Source organism: Nesoenas mayeri, assembly GCF_963082525.1.
Source record: "Nesoenas mayeri genome assembly, chromosome: 8".
NCBI lineage: Eukaryota > Metazoa > Chordata > Aves > Columbiformes > Columbidae > Nesoenas > Nesoenas mayeri.
Genome location: NC_137554.1, coordinates 29,572,977 through 29,595,705, shown reverse-complemented (window position 1 = coordinate 29,595,705; position 22,729 = coordinate 29,572,977). Strand labels below are relative to the sequence as shown.

The window sequence follows — 22,729 nt, the reverse complement described above, 5'->3', positions numbered from 1 at the left end:
AGAGCCCAGCACTCCCTGGGGACAAAGGCACCCCTGCAAACATAGAATCATAGAGTCGCAGAATCATTTTGGTTGGAAGAGACCCTTAAAATCATCGAGTCCAACCGTTAACCAACCCTAGCCCTAAACCATGTCCCTAAGAACCTCATCTCCACATCTGTTAAACCCCTCCAGGCATGGTGACTCCACCACTGCCCTGGGCAGCCTGTTCCAATGCCCAAAAACCCTTTCTGGGAAGAAATTGTTCCCAAGATCCAATCCAAACCTCCCCTGGTGCAACTTGAGGCCATTTTTTCTCATCCTATCACTTGTTACTTGGGAGAAGAGACCAACCCCCTCCATGGTCCAATGTCCTTTCAGGTAGTTGCATATTTGCAAAGCGATGCAAACTAAGGGAAAGGTTTAAAGCAGCCCAGTGACAAAGCACCCTGCACATGACATTGTCCAGAGAGGCGCCCAGGGCAGCTTGTTAAACTTCTGAAGATGGACTCAGCTCCCCAGCCTGGGACAGCTGGAGCCAGATGGGGGAATACGTGGCTTTTCAAAAGCCCCTATATTTCACACACGTGTCTGAACACCTAAACAGGGGCTGTCTTCCCATCACATACCATGACAGAGATGTGGAGGATCCGCAGCTCCTCCTCCGCCGACTCGGGCTGGGGCTCATCCGTGGGGTCGAAGCCAGGCAGGTTGGGGGCCCCATCTTGGTGGTGGATGTGGAAGAGCAACGTGCCGTTCTCCAGCCACTGCTGCCGCCAGCGCACCAGTGGGATGTCGTCTGTGTTGCCCGAGATCTCTGCAAAAGCAAAGCTGGTTACGTGGGAAATGCAGCAGAGGAGAGGGGTAACGGAGAACATCCACCTCTTCCACAAAAAATGGATGGAGGGACCAAGTGACACACACAGCAGGCTTCCTCTGGCCACCTCCTGCCAGCATTGTGGTTACCCCTACACAACCCACAACCTGAAGGGTTAAAGTGGAGTAAAATCATATTTTTCTGAATAAAATACAGGTGTGGGCCCCTCAAAAAATCCAGATGTGGCACAGGGACAGAGCACTTGCTGACGACATCTCAGGGAACCCGGCAGCATCCTTCCAGCCCTAATCCAGCCAGATTTCACCCATGTTCTTCAAGTCAAACACGGCTCCAGCCATGGGGAGTGGAGGATATAGGACATCTCAGCGGCACTAATGGGATCATTTGGATCATGGCACTAAATTATTGAAAACAGAAAATATTTCCCCATCCTTCTCCAACAGAGAAAGGTGCACATGGCTGCGATCGCACCTGCAGTTCTGGCTTCGGTTTTCGGACTTCAGCCACTTTTTTGCAGCTTCCCACACAGGACGGAGCCCTGAGATCTACAGATGTACCCACACCTTCTGCCTCAAGTACCTTTAGGGTTTGGGGACATTGGGAAAGATAGAGCTGAGGAGCAGCAGCAGCAGACACCTAAGCAGGAGGAACAGCTGGGGATGGGGACACAAAATGTGTCACAGGACTCTAGATGCTGAATCAAATCAAATTCATGTGGCTGACTCCAAAATTTCAGGGACATCCACTAGCTGGGTCTTGGCAAAAGAGAAGGTGACACCAGCACTGCCCTGGGACAGATGGGCACTGGTTTAACCACCACGTCCATCTCAGACCAGATCACCTGCATCACCATCTCAGGCCACCTTGATCTCACCCATCAGCTCGAGCCTGCCTTTTGTTAGTTAATTTTCCTGAAAACATGAGGTGTTTCAAAAAGATGGACCCAGTTTCAAAGAAACTGGAATTGAAATTGGGTCGGTCTTTTTAAAACACCCTGTACAAGCTTCCATTGCATTTGGTGAAATGACCATTAAAAAAGCAAGGAGCTTCCCAGTGAGATGCAGCTTTTCATCCTGTCTCTGCCCCATGGGAATGGTTCAGCCAGACCCATCCCCTCCATCCCATTTGTAGCTGTCTGTTAATTGATGGTGGTGGAAAAGAGCCCGGCTCGCCTTGCAAATTGTCATCTTTATTTTGCTTGTTTTGTGCTGCCTTCAAATGAAAAACTGGAATTCAATTAAAGTGCTGAAAAAACAACATTTTAAATTTTCTGTTAATTAATTTCATTAGGCTGCCGTAAGTAAGCTAGCTACCGGGGTGAGGTGGGGTGGGGGAACTACATCAGGAACCAGGTTCATCTTCCCAAACTGATTTGATTAATCAAAAGAAACATTCGCCGCAGCGAGCGAATTGGCAGATTGTTGCTGCTCAGCATGGGCCGTATTTCTGGCAGCAATCAGTGCGTTTCCAGTGTCCCAAGCAGAGAGATGCTGAGCTCTCTTCGATGCCACCGAGAAGCAAAACCGAGAGGAGTTAAAGCATCTGAGAAGCCAGAAGCACTTTTGAAATTCCCTCTAACCGCTGAGCTGCATGCTTAGGAACACAGATCCCCTTTGAAAAGCAGGTTTTGGGAGCCAGGAGGGTTTGAAAAAAAGCAGATTTCCTCCTCTCCCACCTGGTCTTTATTCATGGGCTGAAAGGGGGAAACAAGCTTTCCCGCTTCCCCAACTCCCCGCGGCTTCTCAACTTCAAATGAACCAGCTCAAATGGAAGAAAATATTCTCCCCGCACCTGCCTGCTAACGTGAAATTAGGAGTAATTAAGGCAAGAGCTTTTATGCACAACAGGGACTCGACGTACTGACATTTGGAAAAATGTAAATACCAGCATTTGCTCCATTGTAAAGAGTGAAAATAATAGATACTAAGTATATGACATTGTGACATTTAGAAAGCTAGAGTTAAAGATGTTTTCCCCCTGATCTGACATATCATTGAAAAAGCAGCACCCTTCAGCTCGTTAATATTTGAGATCTCTTTGATGGAAGTTATTTAAATGATTAATAGATTATAGTAAATTTAAGCCTTAAAATAGTTGTCATAATTTCAAATTTATTTAAACAGGCTTATTTTTAAAATGAAAAATATATTTCAACAAAAAAATGGATTCTTGTTTTAAAGGAGCATATTTCAGCCACAGAGCCTGAGCACGTTATCTGAGTGCACCAGACATGACAGTGTGACCCTGTGGATGTCTCATGCACAGGTCCAAAGTGCTAGAAACAGAAGAAAACACCCCAGAAATCAAATACCATCACCCCAAACCAGCAGGCTTTGAGCTCTCCATCACAGCACAGGACAAGGCTGCTCTGTCATCTCTGCTCCTACCCTGGGCAAAGCCTCTTGAGACATCACCCAGATGAGAGAACTTCATCCTTGGGCCGCCTCCTCCTCTCGTTGAGGGTCTTAGCAACACTCCAGCTGCTCCAATCCCACTCCATTTCTACTATATAAATGCTTTCCTGCACCCATGAAGTTCTCCTGGAGTTTGGTTCAAGCAAGACCAAGACCACTGTAAGACCAAGACCAACACCAAGCTTCCTCCCTAACACAGCATCTCTCTGCTCTCTTTTCTCCCAGTCCAACACATTCCACTTTTATCTTTGTCTCGCTTTCCAAGCAGACATATCATCACCTGATGGGAGATGCTACAGTTACCCATGTAGCCAACCAGGACCATTTACTGGGGTGCCGTAGGGGTTCAGTTCTGCCATGGGGCTGATGGGTGCCAACCCTGTCACCCAGGTCATACCATGGGGCTGGGAGACCCTAGAAGATGTTGGAAGGTGGGCAGAAAGCCATGAAAAAAAATAATTAAAAAGTCAAGGGGGAGAGGATAATTTCAAGTTCAAAGTTTGAAAGATATTGATGATAGGCTTGGTCCCTGCATGGCTTTCATTAAGGCGTTGGCTATGAAGCCATTAGCACTAGTATTAACTTCTTGCACCTCTGTTAAAAAATAGCCTACCAGAGTCAGGGGTTAATAACAGTAGGAGACCACTAATTAGGCTGTGCCGCGCTCACCCGGTATCAAAAGTGGCCCAGGTCCTTCATATCTACAGGAGCAGCAGCCTCTAAAGACCCCAGCTGATGCTTTCAACATACCGGCCGCGGCTGCTCCCCTCCCAGACCATCTGTGAGGGCAGGGAGGGGAAAAGGAAAGGTTGGAGAGGAGCAAACCGAGGAGAAGAGATGAGGAAAAGTCCAGAAGAAGTTTCTGCAAGTGGGTGGATTTACACCTGCATCATTACCAACTGTCCCAAATCACCCCATCTCCCTGGGGTCCAACCCAAAGCAAACCCAGTCCCTTCTGGAGGCAACACTTCTGCACCTCCCAGTTTTGGGAGGCAATATCTCCCTCATTGACTAATTTTGCACCTGACCTGGTGCAACACCAAAACCATGGCCCTCGAGACCTGGCATTGTGGCAGGAAGGAAAAAACACACAAAGAGAGCAACTCTCCTTAAAAAAGCACAGCAACATTCTGATTTAAAAAAAAGGCAAAACTATTTTCCTTTCCATTTGGAAGTGTTTTGCAGTAATAGATGCCTCCAATTACTCAAATGAACTCTGCCATAATGCCCGTCTCTGCAGACTCATTTCATACAGCAAAGCACAAGTTTTGACTTGGACTTATATTTCCTTGTTAACATTTAAACCTGGCTTATTTTCCACCCAGAACCTGACTGTGTTTTTATTTAAGTTCCCCATTAACTAAGGTTTTTGCTCTGTGTCTAAACCTCATGTGTCCTTTAAAAGGGCTCTAACTCAGCTAAAGCAAGTCCTGGCCTTGAACCCCTCCAAAGGTCTCCGACATCTGATGTAACACAGAACTTCCCACCACGAGCTGCTCACACCCTGTGTTGGGACCTCAGTATTTGATCTCTATGGATTCAGACATCAAAATGCATATTCTAATATTTAACTCATTTTTAATTCCAAGATTCTAGTGACACATCTTTCACAGGATAAAAGTCATGTTTTTATGGGCTCATTTAAAAAATATCACATTCATCGCTGATCATCTATATTTTATTTGCATTTTTTTTTCCTGTCTCTAGTCTCAGGTAGGAAAACCAGCTCATTCTGTAGGTCATTCTGCCTTTTCAATACAGTGCAGCTTTTCCACATCAGCAGATGCAAACCTCCCTTTATCTCTTAGGAACCTGCTTCATGGGAGTAGGCACCTTAGGCAAAATTTCCAAAAGATCCATAGACATGGGAGAACCTAAAGGGTCAAGGAAAAGGCACCCACTGTATCTGGCACCAGTCTCTGGCTAGGTCAGGCTAGACACGAGAAATAAAATTTTGACACTGGGGGTGCTGAGATCCTGGCCCAGGTTGCCCAGAGAGGTGGTGGATGCCCCATCCCTGGAGACATCCCAGGCCAGGCTGGACAGGGCTCTGAGCAACCTGAGCTGGTGAAGATGTCCTTGCTCATGGCACGGGTGGCACTGGGGGAGCTTTGAAGGTCCCTTCCAACAGAAACTATTCTATGATCCTATGATTCAGAGAGATCACCCCATCACAACATCTGCACGTGGGGCTAGTGCATGTGAAGCCATTGGCTGTCGTACCAAGGCTGACAGCCCACCAGGTTTCTCCTTGAAATTTAGGGTGTCTTTGCTTTTGGGAAGGTCATCAAGGGATTACATTTCAAAGCTGTAGCCACACTTTAGCTTTGAATTGGGATTTTTGTCCCAAATATGCCACGGCCCTAATTCATCCCTTTCTTTAACAACAAAAACCTCCATTGCTCTGGGAGGAACATTGTGCCATGCAGCCGCTTGCAGAGTGAAGGACACTGATTCATCATTAATGGGGCTGAGGTGACCAGGTTTGCTCTGCAGCTGCTGACCTTACAACGCAATGTGCCCCACTGCCACACTCTTCCCTGTGGACCCAAGGACATGCCCAAACACCTGTGCAATATCCCCTCCGAAGTTGTTTTTACACCATATTTGTCAGTTTTGACCAAAAACTGCTAAAAACTTGGGTAATGCATGTGGCTGCAATGAGGAGGCTGGGACATTCGCCGGTGTTTGATTTTTTGCTCCTGTTTTGTTAGTTTGGTCCTAACTACAGAGGAGATGTGGGAAGAGAGACAAAAATCCACTTCCTGGACCAGCACCCGGGAAACACGGTCACATTAAAAAAAATAAAATAAAGCCCCACACCACAACAGTGAGCAACAGCAAAACAAAGAGGATGTGTGACAACAACCTAGGCGATGCAAGGATGATATTTAAACCCCAGAAAGGACCACATTTCTAGTTGACACCCCACCCTGCAATGCCATCACATCACCTCTACCAGAAGAAAGCCCAGGGCTCCATAAAAAGAGCACAAATGATAGAGAAGGTCCCAGTCAACCATGGAAAATTACTGCCCTGGCTAAATCTCCTTCCAGCAAACTGGTGAGATGGAGAGCAGGAACCTCTCAGCCCAGATGGTGCTCACCTATGAGCAGCAGAGGAGGACAGCTGCTAAACTCCACCAACACACCCGCTATCACTCAGAATGTGTGAGCAACCGGAGGAGCGAAACTTGCCAGAGGAGACCCCAATCTCCTAATATAGTTCTTGTATAATACATCACAGAAATTACAGACTAGTAAATCCCACTTCTGCCCTGGAGAGCTTGTTAGAGAAACGAGTAGGTGCGTTGTAAATGTGGGTCGCTCGACATTGTAAGCCAGTAGATAAGGGTGATCCAGTTTGATGGACTTATTTCAAAGAGTCCTTATCAAAATCTACCCTCAAAGTTTCCCAAAGTGTAGAAGTGGGGTTGGAATAAGAGGGAAAGTCCTCTTCAAGTCCATCAGGTGGGGGAGGAACAAGAGGTTGGTTTTCACAATGAAAGGAGGTTACCAAGAAGCCCCACGGAGATCTTTGTCAGGACCTTGGCTGTTCGGAAACGCTCTGGAAGAGGAGGTGAGTGACAAAGTTGGTCACCACCACTAAATTTAGTCTCCACAAAGCTAAAGTTGTGAAGTGCTGGAGGAAAGTGGGCAAGGGAGTGGGCAGGTGAAACTCAACTTTGGTGACAGCAAGCTTGATCTCGAATCCTGAAAATGATATTCAGGTCAGCCAGCTCAGAACAGAGGAGGCAAAGCTCAGAAGGTTCAGAGGAGGAAGATGAGATGTCACAAATGGCTTTGCAGAGAGGAGAAACCAACTGCGTTAGAACCTCTAGCAAGGAAAACAAATAATTGAGTAGAGACATGATAAAAGGCTATAAAACCATGAAGCCAGCGGAGCACTGGGAAAGGCAATGTTGATTCACTATTACTCACTTTGCAAGAATTACAGGTGTAAAACTAACAAAAGGCTCTGTTTCATCCACCATGAAGTAGGAAAGCACTGAAAAAGGAACTGGATTTGGGGAAGACAGAGCCACCAGCACTATCGAGACAGACAGCCCAGAGGCAAATCCCAGCTTGAGAAATCCTCACGGCACAAACCTCAGCAGCAGGGAAAGCACCATGCTATATATTCTGCATTTTTAAATCTTCTTTCTGCCCCAAATATCAGCTACTTGCCATAGCTGGAAATGCTGAGGGACCACAAACCCTCTGTTGCGGTGTCTTGGGGATGGAGGGTGGCTACAAAGCCAGCTCAGGGATCCCCAGGCCACCCTTGGAGGACGCATCCCACCCCAACGTGTCCCTTCAGGAGTGGCTGAGACCCTTAGAAGGGGTTACCTGCAGCTTTCCAAGCCAGGCAGCGATGTCCACGGGGAGGCCAAGGGCTATTTATCTCCACCGCGGGCTGGCAGGGAAGGTAATGGCCATCCACTCCAGCCCATCTGCCAGGCACTTAGCAAGACACCGGAGCATATCGTACAGCGAGGTCAGGAGCGGCAGTGATGGGACAGGTAGGGGATGCATTACAGCTGTGATGTGAGCTTCATTTCAAGGGTAAACTTCAGCCTGCTCCTGCAGACTAATTTGTTTAAGTGCTCCTTGCGTCGAGGCCGAGAGGTCAGATAAATTAGATGTTATCTGGTGTATTCATGCTCAGTGTAGGAAATGAGCACAGCTGCTCATTCCTCATCTCCTGGGGGGACAGCCAGGACCTGCCTGCCTTCTGGGGCATGGGAGAGAGGAGGTGGCCCCCTGGGGAATTAAACAGGTCCCAAATAACCCTGTCTGCTCTCCTGCCAACAGCAGGGCCAAGAGTTTTTCCAAGAGGTGGCCATCCTCTTCCTCCCACCTCCTCTGGAAGGACCAATGCTGGTCTTGGAGGCAGGACACATCCTCACCAGTGGCCAAATACCAGGATGGAGAAGGTAGGCATGGGCTACCACCAACTGCAGCCTAATATCATAAGGTCTTCAGTGTTTAAGAGCTCTTGCTCAATTTCAAGCTCCATTTTCAAGTGTGTGGAAAAGCTTTGAAAGATAATGAGAAGAAGGGGAAAAAAAAGACAGAAGAAAGATGTAGAAGGAGAGAAACTTGACTGTCCATCCTGAATTTATCACTCATGAAAGAAGAGCTTGTCAAGAGGGCCAGAGACCAGCCAGTGCACAGTGATCAATGGGAGGACTTTTGGGTCTAGTCAAGCTTATTTCAGATTTAAAGGAACTGAATAGAGGCATAAATCTGTCGTCGCCTGATGAAAATGGAGGTAATTAAATCTGCAGGTGTATATAATTGTCATATTGATGATCTATATAAATCAGCGGAGCCAGCAGAGGCACAAAGCATTGCTTTGAGCATGGAGCCATCCCGTGAGGAGCTGCTGGCCCACCCGCCTGGCCAGAGGACAGGACCAGCAGGTGCAGCCCCAGGGACACCCATCTCACCTAGAATCACAGAATCTCAGGTTGGCAAGGACCTTCAAAGCTCACCCAGTGCCACCCCTGCCATGAGCAGGGACATCTTCACCCAGATCAGGTTGCTCAGAGCTCCATCCAGCCTGGCCTGGGATGTTACCTACACGCACCTACTCATCACAGCAGTCACCATAACCCTCTTCTCTGTGAGAGACTTTCTCCAGATTGCCCCCACAGGTAGCAAAAGGAGCAAGAACCCCCACCACCTTCAATGGATGCGATTACCCACACTCTCATCCTGGCTACTGCCAAATCTCATGTGGTTTCAGGAGGATGAAGACAGGACTCACAGAAGCCCAACCGCAGACACTGTGGGGGGGCTCTTTGCAGCCACTTTGAAGCTCTGAGCCCAGGTGCAAGTGGGGCACTGACTTGATCTTGCAGCGACTTTTTTTTTTTAATTTATTTTAACCTTTGTTATTTTGGGAACTTTGAAGACTAAGCTGCTCTGAGGCAGCTGCCTTTGTAGGAAGGACAGAAAGTGCAGAGCAGGGATTCGAAAAAGGGGGAGGAGTAGAGAGGAGGAGAAACTGTGCTTCACAGCTGAGGTCTACAACAGCTCCTTCACTGTTTCTCCCACATCCCAACAAAACCACCCTGGGAGGCACTTGGGGCTCTTTTACTAGCAGCTACAGGAAATCTGGATGCAAAGCAATGATGGTGTCTTCCACTTATAGAATCACAGAATCATTTTGCTTGGAAGAGACCCTCAAGATCATCCATCCAGATTCTCAAGATCATGCCAGTCCAACACTGGCACTACCCCATGTCCCTAAGAACCTGAACTCCATGTCTGTTCAACTCTTACAGGGATGGTGACTCCACCACTGCCCTGGGCAGCCTGTTCCAATGCCCAGAAACCCTTTCTGGGAAGAAATTGTTCCCAAGTTCCAACGTAAACCTCCATTTCCTCTCATCCTCGGGAGAAGAGACCAACACCCTCCACACTCCAAGCTCCTTTCAGGCAGTTCAGAGATCAGAAGGTCTCCCCTCAGCTCCTGTTCTCCAGACTGAACCCCCAGGTCCCCCAGCCGCTCCCATCACACTTGTGCTCCAGCCCCTTCACTCGCTCTGTTCCCTCCTCTGAACTCTCTCCAAGTAAACCTCCAAGTCCTTTGCAGACCCTCATCCTTTCTCCCACCACCCAGTGGGCACCCCTTGGTCCCCAACATGGCTGCAGAGCATCCTTCCCACCGCCGTGGTTCAACCCCACTCCTGTCCCACATGTCAGTGTCATGGGGACACAATTCTTCCCACTGTGCCAAGAGGGACAGGAACAGGAGGGAAGGCATTCCCATCACCTTTGCTAGCCAGGTCCTCCTCGCACGTGCCCACGGGCCAACTCTGCTTCCCTGGTTGCACGTTACATATATGCAGCAATTGGATAATTAAAAATTAAGCAAGTGCTTCTGCATTGCAGTCCAAATTATGTAACATTCCTCTCCAGTTTCAGCACCCATCGGCTCTCACACTATCACACGTCGGTACAGCCCTGCTTGTGTGTACCTGTCTTTTCAGGCAGGGCTCACGCCCTTGGCGGGGAAAAGGAAACTCCAATGTCATAAACACGGGCAGAAAGTTCCTAGTGCTGAAGTCTGGGATTGCCAAAAAGAGGATGGAGCCGGGATGCTCCAGCCCAGCAAAGTGCCGAGGGTTGCCCCAGCCAGGGCAGAACCCCCGTGACCAGGGGGTTTCTGAGTGAGGGGCTGCTGCCACCTGCTCCTTCTGCACCAACGGGAACCAGTATCTCATTTTAGCAAACAAGCAGCATTTCTATAAGCAAACAAAATCAAATCAAGGCGAGGAGCGAGCTGCATTTTTGGTATCTCAAGAGCAAAAAGCCCTGCCAGACTCTGAGCACCAGATAACTGCAAACTCCTGCATTTAAGGTCACACCTTTGCCTTATCACCAGGGCTCATACCCGTGTAGAGAGGCTCTGCCAGCACCCTCCATCACTGCTCCTGATGTCCCTTGTCTCTCCTGTGGTCCCTCCAATTATTTATCACCCATGCCATCACACCTCTCCTCCCACCTCATGGTTCTTCCTCTCCTTCCCTCCCTCCTGCATCCCAACACTTTCCCATTTCACACACACTTTTCATCCTGTGGCACACGAAAAGCCCTTCTTCCTCAGGCCTGAGCTCTAATTACAAGGAGGTGGCCAGATCCAGCCCGTGACACTGCCAACCCATGAGGAGATATGCATCGCATCCATTCCAGGAACCTCTTCATCCCTCATTCAGCCCCCAGCCCTGGTACTCATGGGACACAACTGCACCCCAGCTTGTGCCAGCCAGTGTGGAGGAACCACAGGGGGATGCTTGGAGCAGCAGTTAACCAGCGATGTGCCCTACTTGACAAGCAAGCAAGGGCGAAAAAGTGATAACAAAAAGCTGTGGAAGGCAGCCCAGGTCCGAGGTTAACTCCATCCCAGCTCCCAGGCATGTCCACCACGCACCCATGGGGGTTCACTATTTCTCTCGCTCACCAGGTCTGAGCAGTCCAGGAGCACCGCACACCCAGGAAGAGAGCAGCTCCTGCTGAAAAGCTCATAAAATTGGTTTGATTTCTCCCTGGAAGGATGTTTCAGGCACCGTCTTGCTTGCGGATGCTTGGACACACATCCCAACCTGGCTAAAGCTGCGCTTGGCCTGAGCTGGGACAAGACCCCTGCAGCTCATGGGCCAACAGAGACATTTCTAATCCCCCCCTTTGTCTGCAAAGACAAACTTCCTGGCTTGTCTCTTTTGGCAGCAAGAAACCCAGCAGCTCCACAGCACCATGATGGTTGTGGGGTCCCACCACTACTCCTCTGCAGAGCTTTCCTGAAGGGTTGAAAGCCAGACCCCAGCTATTTCTGGCTGAGTATTAGAAGAAAGGGTTGGGGAGATGCAGCTCTGGGATGGGAAAACATCTCTGCATCAGCAGGACTGCCACCGGGAAAGCTGTATCCAGAGGAGCCGGGGGCCAGCCCATGGCAGTGGAATGTACAATGGGCTCTCCAGTCCAAACCTGATATTTTCAGGAGATTTCCCAGCAGCTGCAGACACTGGGGACATCATTAGGGGAGCAGACAAGCTGAGAGCACTGCAGCAATTTAAAGTCTGCACTGAGCTGGACTTAAACCCCCTGGGACCCTGTTGCCACAGCTGCAAAGTAGACCCCGGCAAGAAAATTTGGGAGTGCGATGTCTCCTCTCCCAGGCATCTCCCCTTCACCTCCTGATGCCACACATGTAAAGACAAGTCACACTGACCTGTGTCCCCACACTGAGCTGTACCCTGGAGTAGTTTCCTATCTCCTCCCTCCCCCTGTAGTGCTCCAAACCCTTCGTTCACACCAACCGCCCCCCCAAACCCTCCCTCTACGGAGCTAGGAAGGGGGTTTTAAGCCTTAAGCCACCTCTTCAAAAAAAACACCCCCCGCTGCTTCCTCTGTGCTGGAGAAACCTCATTACTGGAGGGCATTTGCTGGCTGTGGGGCAGCGGTACTGGGAGAACTGGGAGCCCACCAGCCCTGGCAGTGGGTTCCCAGCACCGTGCCCTCCCTCTCCCTCTCCCCTTGGGATGCTCAAATTAATTGCCTTGTCTCCTGGAGCTTTTAGCTGGAACAAACAAAAGAAAAAAGAGGGGTTGCCAAAACCCATAATAAGGTCTACAGTTCCTCTGAGCTACAAGGGCTGCTTTAAATTTCCTTTTTTTTTTTTTTCTTATTTTCCTTTTTTTTTATTTGAAGGAGGTTTCCATGGTAACTGTCTCCCATCACACAAGAGCCTGTCCCCGGGATATTTCGGGGTTGCTAATATCTGCTTTCCCAGGCACTCAGTGTGTTGTGACGGTGACATCGCGGCCGGGTTTTTTGGCAGGGGAGGAAGGCAGGGGTGCAGAAGAGAAAAACAGGAGGTACTACTACTGAAAAAACAAGGTCAAGGTCCTGCCTGTCCCCAGTTTCCCCTGCCTGTCAGCCAAACCTCCACTCCAATGGGCTCTGGCAGCCAGGTGATGATTTTGCTTGGACCACAGACCCAATTTGGAGAGTAGTCCCGAGACAATGCAGCCCTTGCTGGGCCAAGCAGAAGCCACACGTCCATGCAAGAGCACAGGCAAGCCCTCCTCAACATCTCCTGCCACCTTCTCCAACTTCTTTCCTCCTCCAGGTTAGTTTTCAGCTGGATCAGCTCCCCATGGGAGCAAAGCCAGCTCTCTGCATTCCCCAAAACTGCTTGCTCTGCTACACTCATTAGTCATCCTAATTACTCAAATGTCTCAGAGCCAGCCAGGAAAGAGACTGTGTCTCTTCCTGCACTGGGGCTGTGAACCCCAGACTTCTGTGACTGTTGTGCCACCACCAGCTAGAGGGTCCCTCAAGGATCCTTTACACCCCGTCAATTGCAAATAGTGAACTAATCACGGAATCACAGAACAGTTTGGGTTGGCAGGGACCTTCAAAGCTCATTCAGTGCCACCCCTGCCATGAGCAGGGACACCTTCACCAGCTCAGGTTGCTCAGAGCCCCATCCAGCCTGGCCTGGGATGTCTCCAGGGATGGGGCATCCACCACCTCTCTGGGCAACCTGGGACAGGCTCTCACCACCCTCAGACGCAACAATTCCTTCCTCGTGTCCAGCCTGACAAAGCCCATGCCCGGTCCCCAGCCGCTGTGCAGAGGGGACACAGGGGACAGGCTCAGACCCTGTCCATGCCCATCACTGGCAAACAAGACCCCCTCAGCAAAGCAAAGTGCAAGGCCAGCTTAAACCACATCTCAAAACAGACCCCAGATCACCCAGCATGAGGTGAACATCCATCCTGAGCAACCCCTGGCCACAGGGCAGCAAAACGGGCTCAGAAATACCAACATGACATGCAGGAGCAGAGGATGCTCTTCTCTGGGTGCTTTCTCAATATTAAGCCACAGCAGAGCAGCCAGGACTTGCCAATCAAGAAATCTTCCCTGATCTAGACAAATCCCACAGTCTCCAGAGCGGTGCTGCTTGGGGTGAGCCGCTGGCCACGGCCAGGCTGGCTGCAGAGAAGCCAGAGCCCGGCAATTTGCAAGTAAAAGAACAACTAGTCTTAAATGACAGAGCTGTCACCATCCAGATGCTGCCTTAAGCCCGCCTACATTTGAAGGACAGCTCTGCAGCAAGAGTCAAAGGCAGATGATTTCAGAGCCTCCATTTAGCTGGCTAAACTAATACAAATAAAAAATTTTTAAAAAATTAAAAAATAAGATAAAATAACTTTAAAAATAAAATACAAATTAAAATAATAAAAAATAAAAAAATAAAAAAAATAAAAATAAAAATAAAAAGTAGGAAATAGGATGCAGCCCAGGAGCAAATGCCACTGTCATGGGGAGAGAAGTGCAGAGGTGAGATTGTGGCCTCAAAAAGGAGCGTAGCTGCCCGAGGATCTCCCTCCACTGTCAATTCCAGAGGGTAAAAAATGCCTGCAAAACTTCGGAGGTCTTTCCAGAGTGCCCACGTGGGCAGCCTGGTCCTCAAAACCAGAACAGGTCTTGGGGTGGGAATGTGAGTGAGCCTGAGCATCCCTGCCAGGATGCAGGCTGAGAAATGAAGGCTGGGAGTGATGTGAAGGAGCCAGGAGCATCACCCTGCACATGCAGCCAAAACAGGGGTCCCACCGCCCCCCAGACCCCTGCCAGACCCCGACATTCATGGGTGAGAGGCGAAGAGGCCCCAGCTCCTTTCTGGGTCAGTGAGGTCCCTCCCAGCCCTGCTGCCGCTGGAGCTGGCTGGATGCGCGGTTGCTGTGGCAACGGGTTCCCAGAGACAAAATCCCTATTTCTTATTCTTTTTTTTTTTCTTGGTTAGGAAAAAACACACAAGAGGCCCTCTACATCCGCTGTGACACCGAAACCTCTGCTCCCAGCAAGACGGTGGGTCACCGAGAGGTATGGCAGAGGGACAAAGCACCCATAAGGATGGGGATGAGCACCCCGAGCTCCACTCACCCCCAGTTTGGGCACGGGGGACCTCTGATGGCGACAGCCATGCTCCTCTCAGGGATGCTGCCACTTTCCTGCAGCATTTTCCACTGTTTTTTAAGGGCTGACCCTGCTCATGGCTGAGGCTGGTGTTGGGCTCTATCACCTGGAGGAGGGCGTGTGACCAGGCACGGGGACATGTTCAGTGCTTCAGGTCACCTCACCCATCCTTCAGCTGAAAAAGGGATGTGGAGAGGCCAGTTTTACATTGCATGGCCAAGAGCAACAGTAGGAACAATGTCCCACCAGCAGTTTGCACCCAAACCCTATTAGATGAGCTTGTCCTGTCCCACCAGGTGCTCCAGGGCAGGTCCCATCCACTCGGCAGGTCCCTCTCTCCTTTGCTGGAAGGTCTGCAAGCCCCCAGGCCTTGGTGACACCCTTTGAGGCACCCTGGTCCCTGCTGCCAGCGCCCAAGGGGACACCTCCAGCGTGAAAAAACAAGCACCAAAGCATCAGAGGGGGAACGAGGTGCAGCAGCACCGAGGTCTTGGTGATGGGACCTTTGATGAAGAAAAAAGGAGAAGGCAAGCAGTGGGGAGGGAAGGACCTCCCACCACCTCGCCAGCTCTGGACAATGTCCCACCAACATCGCCAACCCCTCCAGGAGGGCACAGAAAGCAGGTGCCACCCCCAGATTTGCAGGAGATATCAACCCCGAAGCCTTCATCTCAAATTCACCCCACATGGTGAATGGGAACCGGGGCTGGGAATGCAGCCAGGCCATCAGCCACTGGCATCAGAAGGGAATTAAGTGTATCCCACTGCCAGGAAGGGTTTTGCCAAGATGAGGTGTTTTGGGGTCCTTTCCCCATCGCAGGTCCTGGGTGGGCTGGGACCCCCCCAGCAGCAAACCCCTTGGCTGCCCTCCAGGCCACCCATGGAGGAGATGCCAGTGGCCACCCCCTCAGCCAGGCACAAGGGAGCATAGATCACAGCGCTGGTCTCAGAGCATGCGACAGTGTCCAGGATCAAAGCCAAGTTCAATTAATGGCTCACAATCTTATTAAAGAAATTATTTCAGGATCTTGAGTAAAAGTCCGATATATCCACTCCATTCCATTAGTCAGGCTCATTTAGTAATTCAATCAATCTAGGCAAGGCAATTGAGCTCCTCTGGTATAATTTAACTTGGTTATTCTCTAGGTACTTAAGAATTTCTTAATATTTGCTCCATTATTTTGCCATTACACCTATTTCCAGGTGCAAGGTTCACACTGGAGCGATGCTGTGGGTCTGGCGGTGGGAGCAGACATGCTGCATCCCCCTGCTATGTGCTGGTCCCACAGGATGGGGACATGTGACAGGGAAGGAGAACTCCAATGGTGACCCTGGGGTGCCCTCGCTTCCCTTGATGATGAAGTTGAGCTGGGGACCAGCACTGTGACACCCCAAAACCCCTTTTCTCACCACAGAGAGCTGGGACCAAAGAGCTGCCACCAACTTTAGGACCCACAGCCAGCGCCCAGACACAAGTGAGAAGAGTGGGGCCACGCAATCCCCAACCAAAACCCAATGGGATGCTCTCCTCACTTGCCATGAAATTAAAAAAGAAGAAAGAAGAAAAGAAAATAGTTAACACAACCTTGCAGCCCCTGCTTTCCTTCTCCAGGGACATTTAGGAGCCAGGGGTCGAGGGCAGACATGGGGGGGACACCACCTCCTGCAGTTCATAGTGGTGGGGAGCCATGGGATGAGGATGAGAGCTGACGGGTGTCACATCTCACCACCTCCCCGCACAGCCTGCGAGAAGAGCTGGGGCGGGCAGGCATGCCGGCAGCCCGTCACCCCGATTAGCTGCATCCCGCATCCCCGCAGCGGGACGTCTCGCATCCCCACGACCTCCCGTGCTCAACCCAGGGGAGTCACAGCCAGAGCATCCCCCAGCACAGCCAAGAGCTCAGCTGAGATTTAACAACAAAAAAAATTGATTAGATATTTCGGGGAGATATTCAAGAGCAGTTAAATATGCCCAGCTCATCGGAGCCTTTGAAAAATCTCACCCCTCTAAAAAATTAGAATTGATTTTGTATTTAAAAAGGAATCTATTTAATTTAAAAGTAAGATAATTTGAAATCATGACAGCTTGTATTAAGGCCCAAGTTTATGATAATCTATTAAAGTCATTGAAGTTAAGAACCTTCTCCCATCCTCTGCTGCCAAGGCTCCTGTGAGGGCAAGGGGGAGCGGAAGAAGTTGGGGGGTGAGGGGCTGCGCTGCCCCCATTTCAGGGCATGGCAGCTGGGATGGAAACTGGTGAGGCAGAAAAAGCTCCTTCAGCTTCTCCACACTCAGGGGGAAGGAAAAAAAGAAAAGTAAAAAATTTTTAAAAAATAACAGGACACGAGAAACCATCCGGTATTTCAAGATCCTGAATTATCCAGCACCCAGAAAGCATGGCTTTGACCCATCAGCTCTGCCTTCTCATTCCTTAAGTTAATTTTATGCACAAAACCACATTTCAAGACTTTGCTTTTTAACTATCTAGTGCGTTACTTGGGTGAAGGAGTCAGAGATGCTGTCTTTTTTGTGCATTTTTTAATTGCATCGCAAATCTCCGCTGAACCCAAGGGGCCTCAGGAAGCCAGGATGCTAATAAAGACCCTGCTCGCTGGTTTATAACCTGAGAAGGATGAGGCTCCAAAAAATTAGCAGCCCGCAGGAGTGTGAATCCAGTTAATGACATATCAAGTGCAGCTGGATGCTGCCAAGCCAAGCAGCGAGGAAGAAGGGGGTGTGAAGGTTGGCGGAAAGGGAATATTGAGCTGCAAATTAGCATTTCTTAATGGCCAGCGACCAGCGAGACTCGGCCTCCCTTCAGGAAAAAAATAGAACTAATGCAAAAAAAACACCACACACCACAAAATTAGATGAAAGGCAACTATTTCAAAACTAGATTTCCTTGATTTAAAGCAGGATGAAACTGGGTGATTTTAAATGCACTGGAGTGCAGCTCCATCCCTGTTTCCACACCCTCGCGGCTTCCCAAAAATTCAGGAGGTGGGAAAAAAAACCTCACAGCAAAACGGGGGGTGGTGTTGGAATCCTTTTGAGGACGTGCATCTAAAACCATGTGGGGTTTTCTGGGTATGAGCAGGAAAGGTGATGCATGTGGAGATGTGAGGAAGCGCAGGCAGCACGTGCACAGGAGGCAGCCAGTGCAATTAAAACACGCTCCCTTCATTAGCAAAGAGAGCTACAGAGCAGCTGAAAGCCCTGCCCAAGTATCTTCTCTTGCCATAAACTGGGGTAACAAACCTCAAAACTATCCTTCTGCTTCTGGAGGAACGTGGGAGCAGCTGTGGGGTCCCTAGGTTTGGGAGGGCTGAGCACCAATGCACTCGACACACCTGCTGCTGGCAGTAGGATGGATGCGAGAGCAGGGGTGAGACCCAAAAATTGTGCATGGAAAGTAAGCAGTAAGCAATGCTTCGCCCTCTTGGGTGAAGATAAAATATAAGAAAAAGATAAAGGTAAAGCTGCAGGGCAGAGGATCAAGGTAAGCCAAAGCAAGCACATCCCCTGGCTGAGCCCTCTGTAGTGGAGGAAAGCAAACGCATGAAGGGGATGGATGTCAGTCCCCACACACGACTTTCCCACCCCCAGGTTGGGCAGAATACCCCCTGGGGTCCACAAAGTCCCCACTGGCACAGATTTTGGGGGTCCACCAAAGTCCCTGTCACACCACCCACCAGCAGCAAGGGTTGCTCCATGCTCATTGTTAAGTTGATTGTGTTATTGGAGCATCTCATCAAGGCTGGGGAGTAACAGCTGGTTTTGAGGTGTCCAGGTCAACAAGCACCCCATTTTTGGCAAGCACCATCCAAAGACTCCAGAGCATCTCCAGCTGGTGGAAGAACCTGGATCAATGTGTCCATCAGTGGGATGCTTAGCTCGGCCACCAGGGCAGGGAGTGCCACCAAGTCAGGGGGAACTGCACACCTCGCTTTCCACAGATGCTTGCCATGCTTGAAAAGCACTTGAATTATTTACAGGAGTTTTGAGGTGGACAGCCAGGACCAGAGGGGGTGACACCCAGCCACCCTCGGGCTCCGCGATCCTGACCCATCCTCAGCTGCTCCCCTCACCTCTTCCCTTGCCACAGTCCCAGCCTGTCACAGACACCTCCCCACACACTTCAGCCATTTTCACGGGGAAACAGAGGCACGGAGCAACCTCAAGGGAGTTGCTTGAGAGCCCACATGGCAGAGTCAAGGTGCCACTGCCAGGAGCACCATGGCTCAGAGGTGGATGTGGGAATTATCCACCACTCCAACACGTTATTTTACATTCAAACACAACAAGGTGGGCACAGTTAATGGGGTTTGCTGGAGACGGTGCAATCAGCACCACATGGAGCCAGGTTCCTGGAAGGATGCTCAAATGCATCCTCCGTCAACACAAAAGCCTCGTGGAAACACAAATAGGCACCAACAACAGTTCCACACATTGACCCAACATGGCCAGGTGCCCAGGGGTTTCTTGGGCTGGGGGCTCTCTGGCTGCAGAGGATGCTGCCTCTGAGTTATTAAGTCTGGGTTTTGCAAGACCTTTATGCACTTCTGCCATGCAAAAACAGTGTCCAGGCTAATAACAATAATAATACTACCACCACTCATGTGGCAAAGCAGCACAACAATAACACCCACACATGGCAAAGTGGCCAAACCAGCTTCAAATGAAGCCCTTTTCTCACAGCAGGGAGGGAGCTGTAGCATGGCACTTCTCAGGAGTCCCCAAGCCCAAACCCTGGCAGACAAGGAGGTCAGCGAGGTGCCATGTCCTGCCAGCCCAGCCCCCCGCTCCAGCATCCTGGTGGCAGTAAGCAGAAGGAGGTGAAAGCAAAGCCCTGCCTGGCATCATCAGTGCAAGCCCTGGGTGCAGCGGGGGCTGTCAGGGCAGGTGGGTCCTTTCCCCCACACTGGGACCTGGTTCTCTGGAAGTGGGTCCGAGTGGGGCAAGGGACAAGCACCCGTGTGGCCTTTGGGGTGTCAAGGCGGCGCGGGGCTGTCGGCCATGCCCACGCATCCCCTGCATCCACTGCGCTGCCGCCCCGTTGCCACAGCAACGCTCTCCGGCCTCCGCCGCAGCATCCCGCAGCACAGGGCTTGGACCAGGGAGCAGGGGGCAGCACAGCACATCCCGCTGCCCCTTGCCCACATGGCCATGAGTAAACTGTCCCTGGGTGTCCCTGCACACCGCCTCATGGCACCAACACCCCCCCATCACCACCTTTGCTTTTCTCATGGGAGAAGGGGGATGCCCATGCAGCAGTGAGCGCTGCACCGAGCCAGCACAGCACCCAGGGGTTTTTTTTGCACACAGAAGAGTCCAGTGGCCAGAGAGGTGATGAAGCACTGAGCAGAAAAAACAGGTTGAAGCCACTGTTACACTCTGCCCACACACAAAGGTTTCACAGAGAGGCAATACCACGCGAAGTTACACACCGCTGCGTAATTTTTGAGACAACATCCAGACAAAGATGGCATTTTAAAAACTTCATGGGGCAGACAAGGTGGTGCCAGAGCAGTGATTGGCGGGCAAGGCTTGTAGGAGGTGCGCACAGCCCCCACAGGGCTGCTAGGAAAGCAATAGTGGCATGTGCCAAGGGTGAGGGGTTGCATGCAGGTGGTGGCAGGAAACTGGTATTCTGCACCAATATCACTGAAAATTAAAAATCTCAGCAACTTGTTTTAGGTGGTACAGAGGAAGGCGGGTCCCTGCACAGAAGTGCCAGACGTCTTGCTCTAATCCCAGCATAAACAAAGAAGCATATCAGTGGCTTTTTTGGTGGATGAAAAATGAAGCCCATCAAATTTGGGCAGATGAGCTTCACACGGTGGGTAAAGCACAGAGGCCTGGCTAGAGCTGGCAGGAACCACCCAGACCATGTGAGCAGGCCAAAGCCTAAAATCCTCAGGGCAGGAGTACTGGAAACAGCACACACCGGCAGGATGGGAAATGCTGGGCACCAGAATATTTTTCCACCAGGCTGCAGGAAAGGTGACCCTGCTCAGGGGCAGACAACGCAGCAACTCTCACCTCCAGCCAGCCACGCTGGAAACAAACCACAGGCCTCCTGGCAGCACAAGCCATGCACCGACATGGAGACAAGCCCCATGGATGACAACCTGGGGATGCACCGAGCACGCCAGGCCTGCAGCATCTTCACAGCATCCACCCCGATGCTGCAGCCGGGACAGAGATGCTGCAGCTGGGTGAACCAGCAGCAGGGCAGAGACGCTGCAGCTGGGTGAATGGTCACCGGGGCAGAGATGCTGCAGCAGGGTGAACCTGCAGCAGGATGAACCTGCACCGGGCAAAGATGCTGCAGGGTCCCCGTACGCCGGTGCCGCAGGGAGGAGCCCTGCGTCTCGGGATGCTCGGGGCCCGTTGCCGGGAGGGGAGGGGAGGGGAACCCGCCGCTGCTCGCAGGCCCACCGGGAGGCTCACCCAGCACGAAGTAAGGCAGCTCCGTATTCTCCAGATCATCCACCACCACCATTTCGCCGGGGAAATCGTTGCGCACGGAGAAGAGCAGCTTGGGCTCGGCCGCCGAAGGGCCGTGCATGATGCTGAGGTCGTTCTCCCGCAGGAAGGGCAGCGCCGACACCGTGATGCTCTTCAGTTTACACTCCAGCTCCTTGGCCGCCGCCTCCCCCGCCGCCTCGGCGGGGCCGCTACCCGCTGCCAGGCAGCAGCCGGCGAGCAGAGCGCACAGCCCGGCCAAAGCCATCTTGGAGCCCCCGCTCCGCGCTCCCAGCGCCGGCCGGGCGGGCGGCGGCGGCGAGGGGCGGGGACGCGGGGCCCGGCGCCTCCCCGTGCGGCTCGGCACGGAACGGCACGGAACAGCACGGAACGGCGCGGAACCGCACGGAACGGAACGGCTGCCCGGGCCCCGCGCCTCCACGGAAAAGCGGGAGGGCGGCGGAGCAGTGCCGGTGCTGCCAGGTCCGACCCGGCTGCCCCCCACTCCTTCTGCACTGGGAATAATTTACAGGTACCCACGCCCCCACCCCCAACGGAGAAATCACTGACCTGCAAAATCCCTGCAGAAGTCATGGCCCTTCAATAACCCCAGAGCTTCAAAAATCCTAGGAGGAATCACAGACCTCCAAAATCCCAGCAGAAGTTATAGACCCCCAAAGCCCCAGGAGAAGTCAGACCTCCAAAATCCCAGTAGAAGTCACACCCCTCCAAAAGACCAGAAGTCATGGACTTCCAAAGCCCCAGGACAAGCCACAGACCTCCAAAGTCCCAGAAGAAACCACACACCTCCAAAATCCCAGAAATTCAAAATCCCAGCAGAAATCATGGCACTCCAAAAGCCCAAGAGAAGTTACAGAACTCAAAAGCAGCAGAACTTTGAAATCCTAGAAGTCACAGACCTCCAAAATCTCAGTAGGAGTCATGCACCCCAAAGCCCCATGAGAAGCCATAGACCTTCAAAGTCCCAGAAGAAATCACAGACCTCCAAAGTCCCAGACCTCTAAAATCCCAGAAGTCCCAGACCTCCGAAGTCCCAGAAGAAATCATAGACCTCTGAAGCCCCAGAAGTCCCAGATCTCCAAAGTCCCAGGAGAAGTCATGGACCTCCAAAGCCCCCATGTACGAAAAAGAAAAAAAAGTCATTAAGAGCCCAAGGGCCAACCCCAAGCTTGCTGTTTCTTTTTGCAGCAGGTGCTTCTTATTTTCACTCTCTTTAAGTGAGCTCAAAGCAGCATCTACAGCAAAGGGGTGTGGAGGCATCACCACCCTCAAAATGCAGCTCCCACCTCCCCGATGCCACACTGGCTCCTTGCACAAAGCTCGGCTCCATCCTGTCTGGCACCTCCAAACAAAACCACGCACAGTAGATAGATGCTACTTTAACAAAGTCTTGCCTTTTTTTTTTTGAGCTCTTCCCCTCACCTCCTGAAGGCATTTCTCCATCACTGGTGCCAGCTGTGAAGCTTAACATGCCCCAGCAGGGACATCACAAGGAGGCAACACTGCATCCCAAACAC

The 22,729-nt window shown here is 51.2% G+C and overlaps 1 protein-coding gene across 1 annotated transcript in view; it reads right to left on the bottom strand.

Annotated features, from left to right (window-relative positions):
- ASTN1 (astrotactin 1) overlaps nt 1-21,459 on the bottom strand; it is a gene marked incomplete at both ends in the record, with an annotated part of 57,511 nt that extends 36,052 nt beyond the window's left edge. The window contains 2 exons of the mRNA XM_080348922.1: nt 609-796; nt 21,177-21,459. Of these exons, the coding sequence (XP_080205048.1) occupies nt 609-796; nt 21,177-21,459 (471 nt within the window). The remainder of the gene's footprint in view (nt 1-608; nt 797-21,176) is intronic.
- Between the last annotated feature and the right edge of the window lie 1,270 nt (nt 21,460-22,729).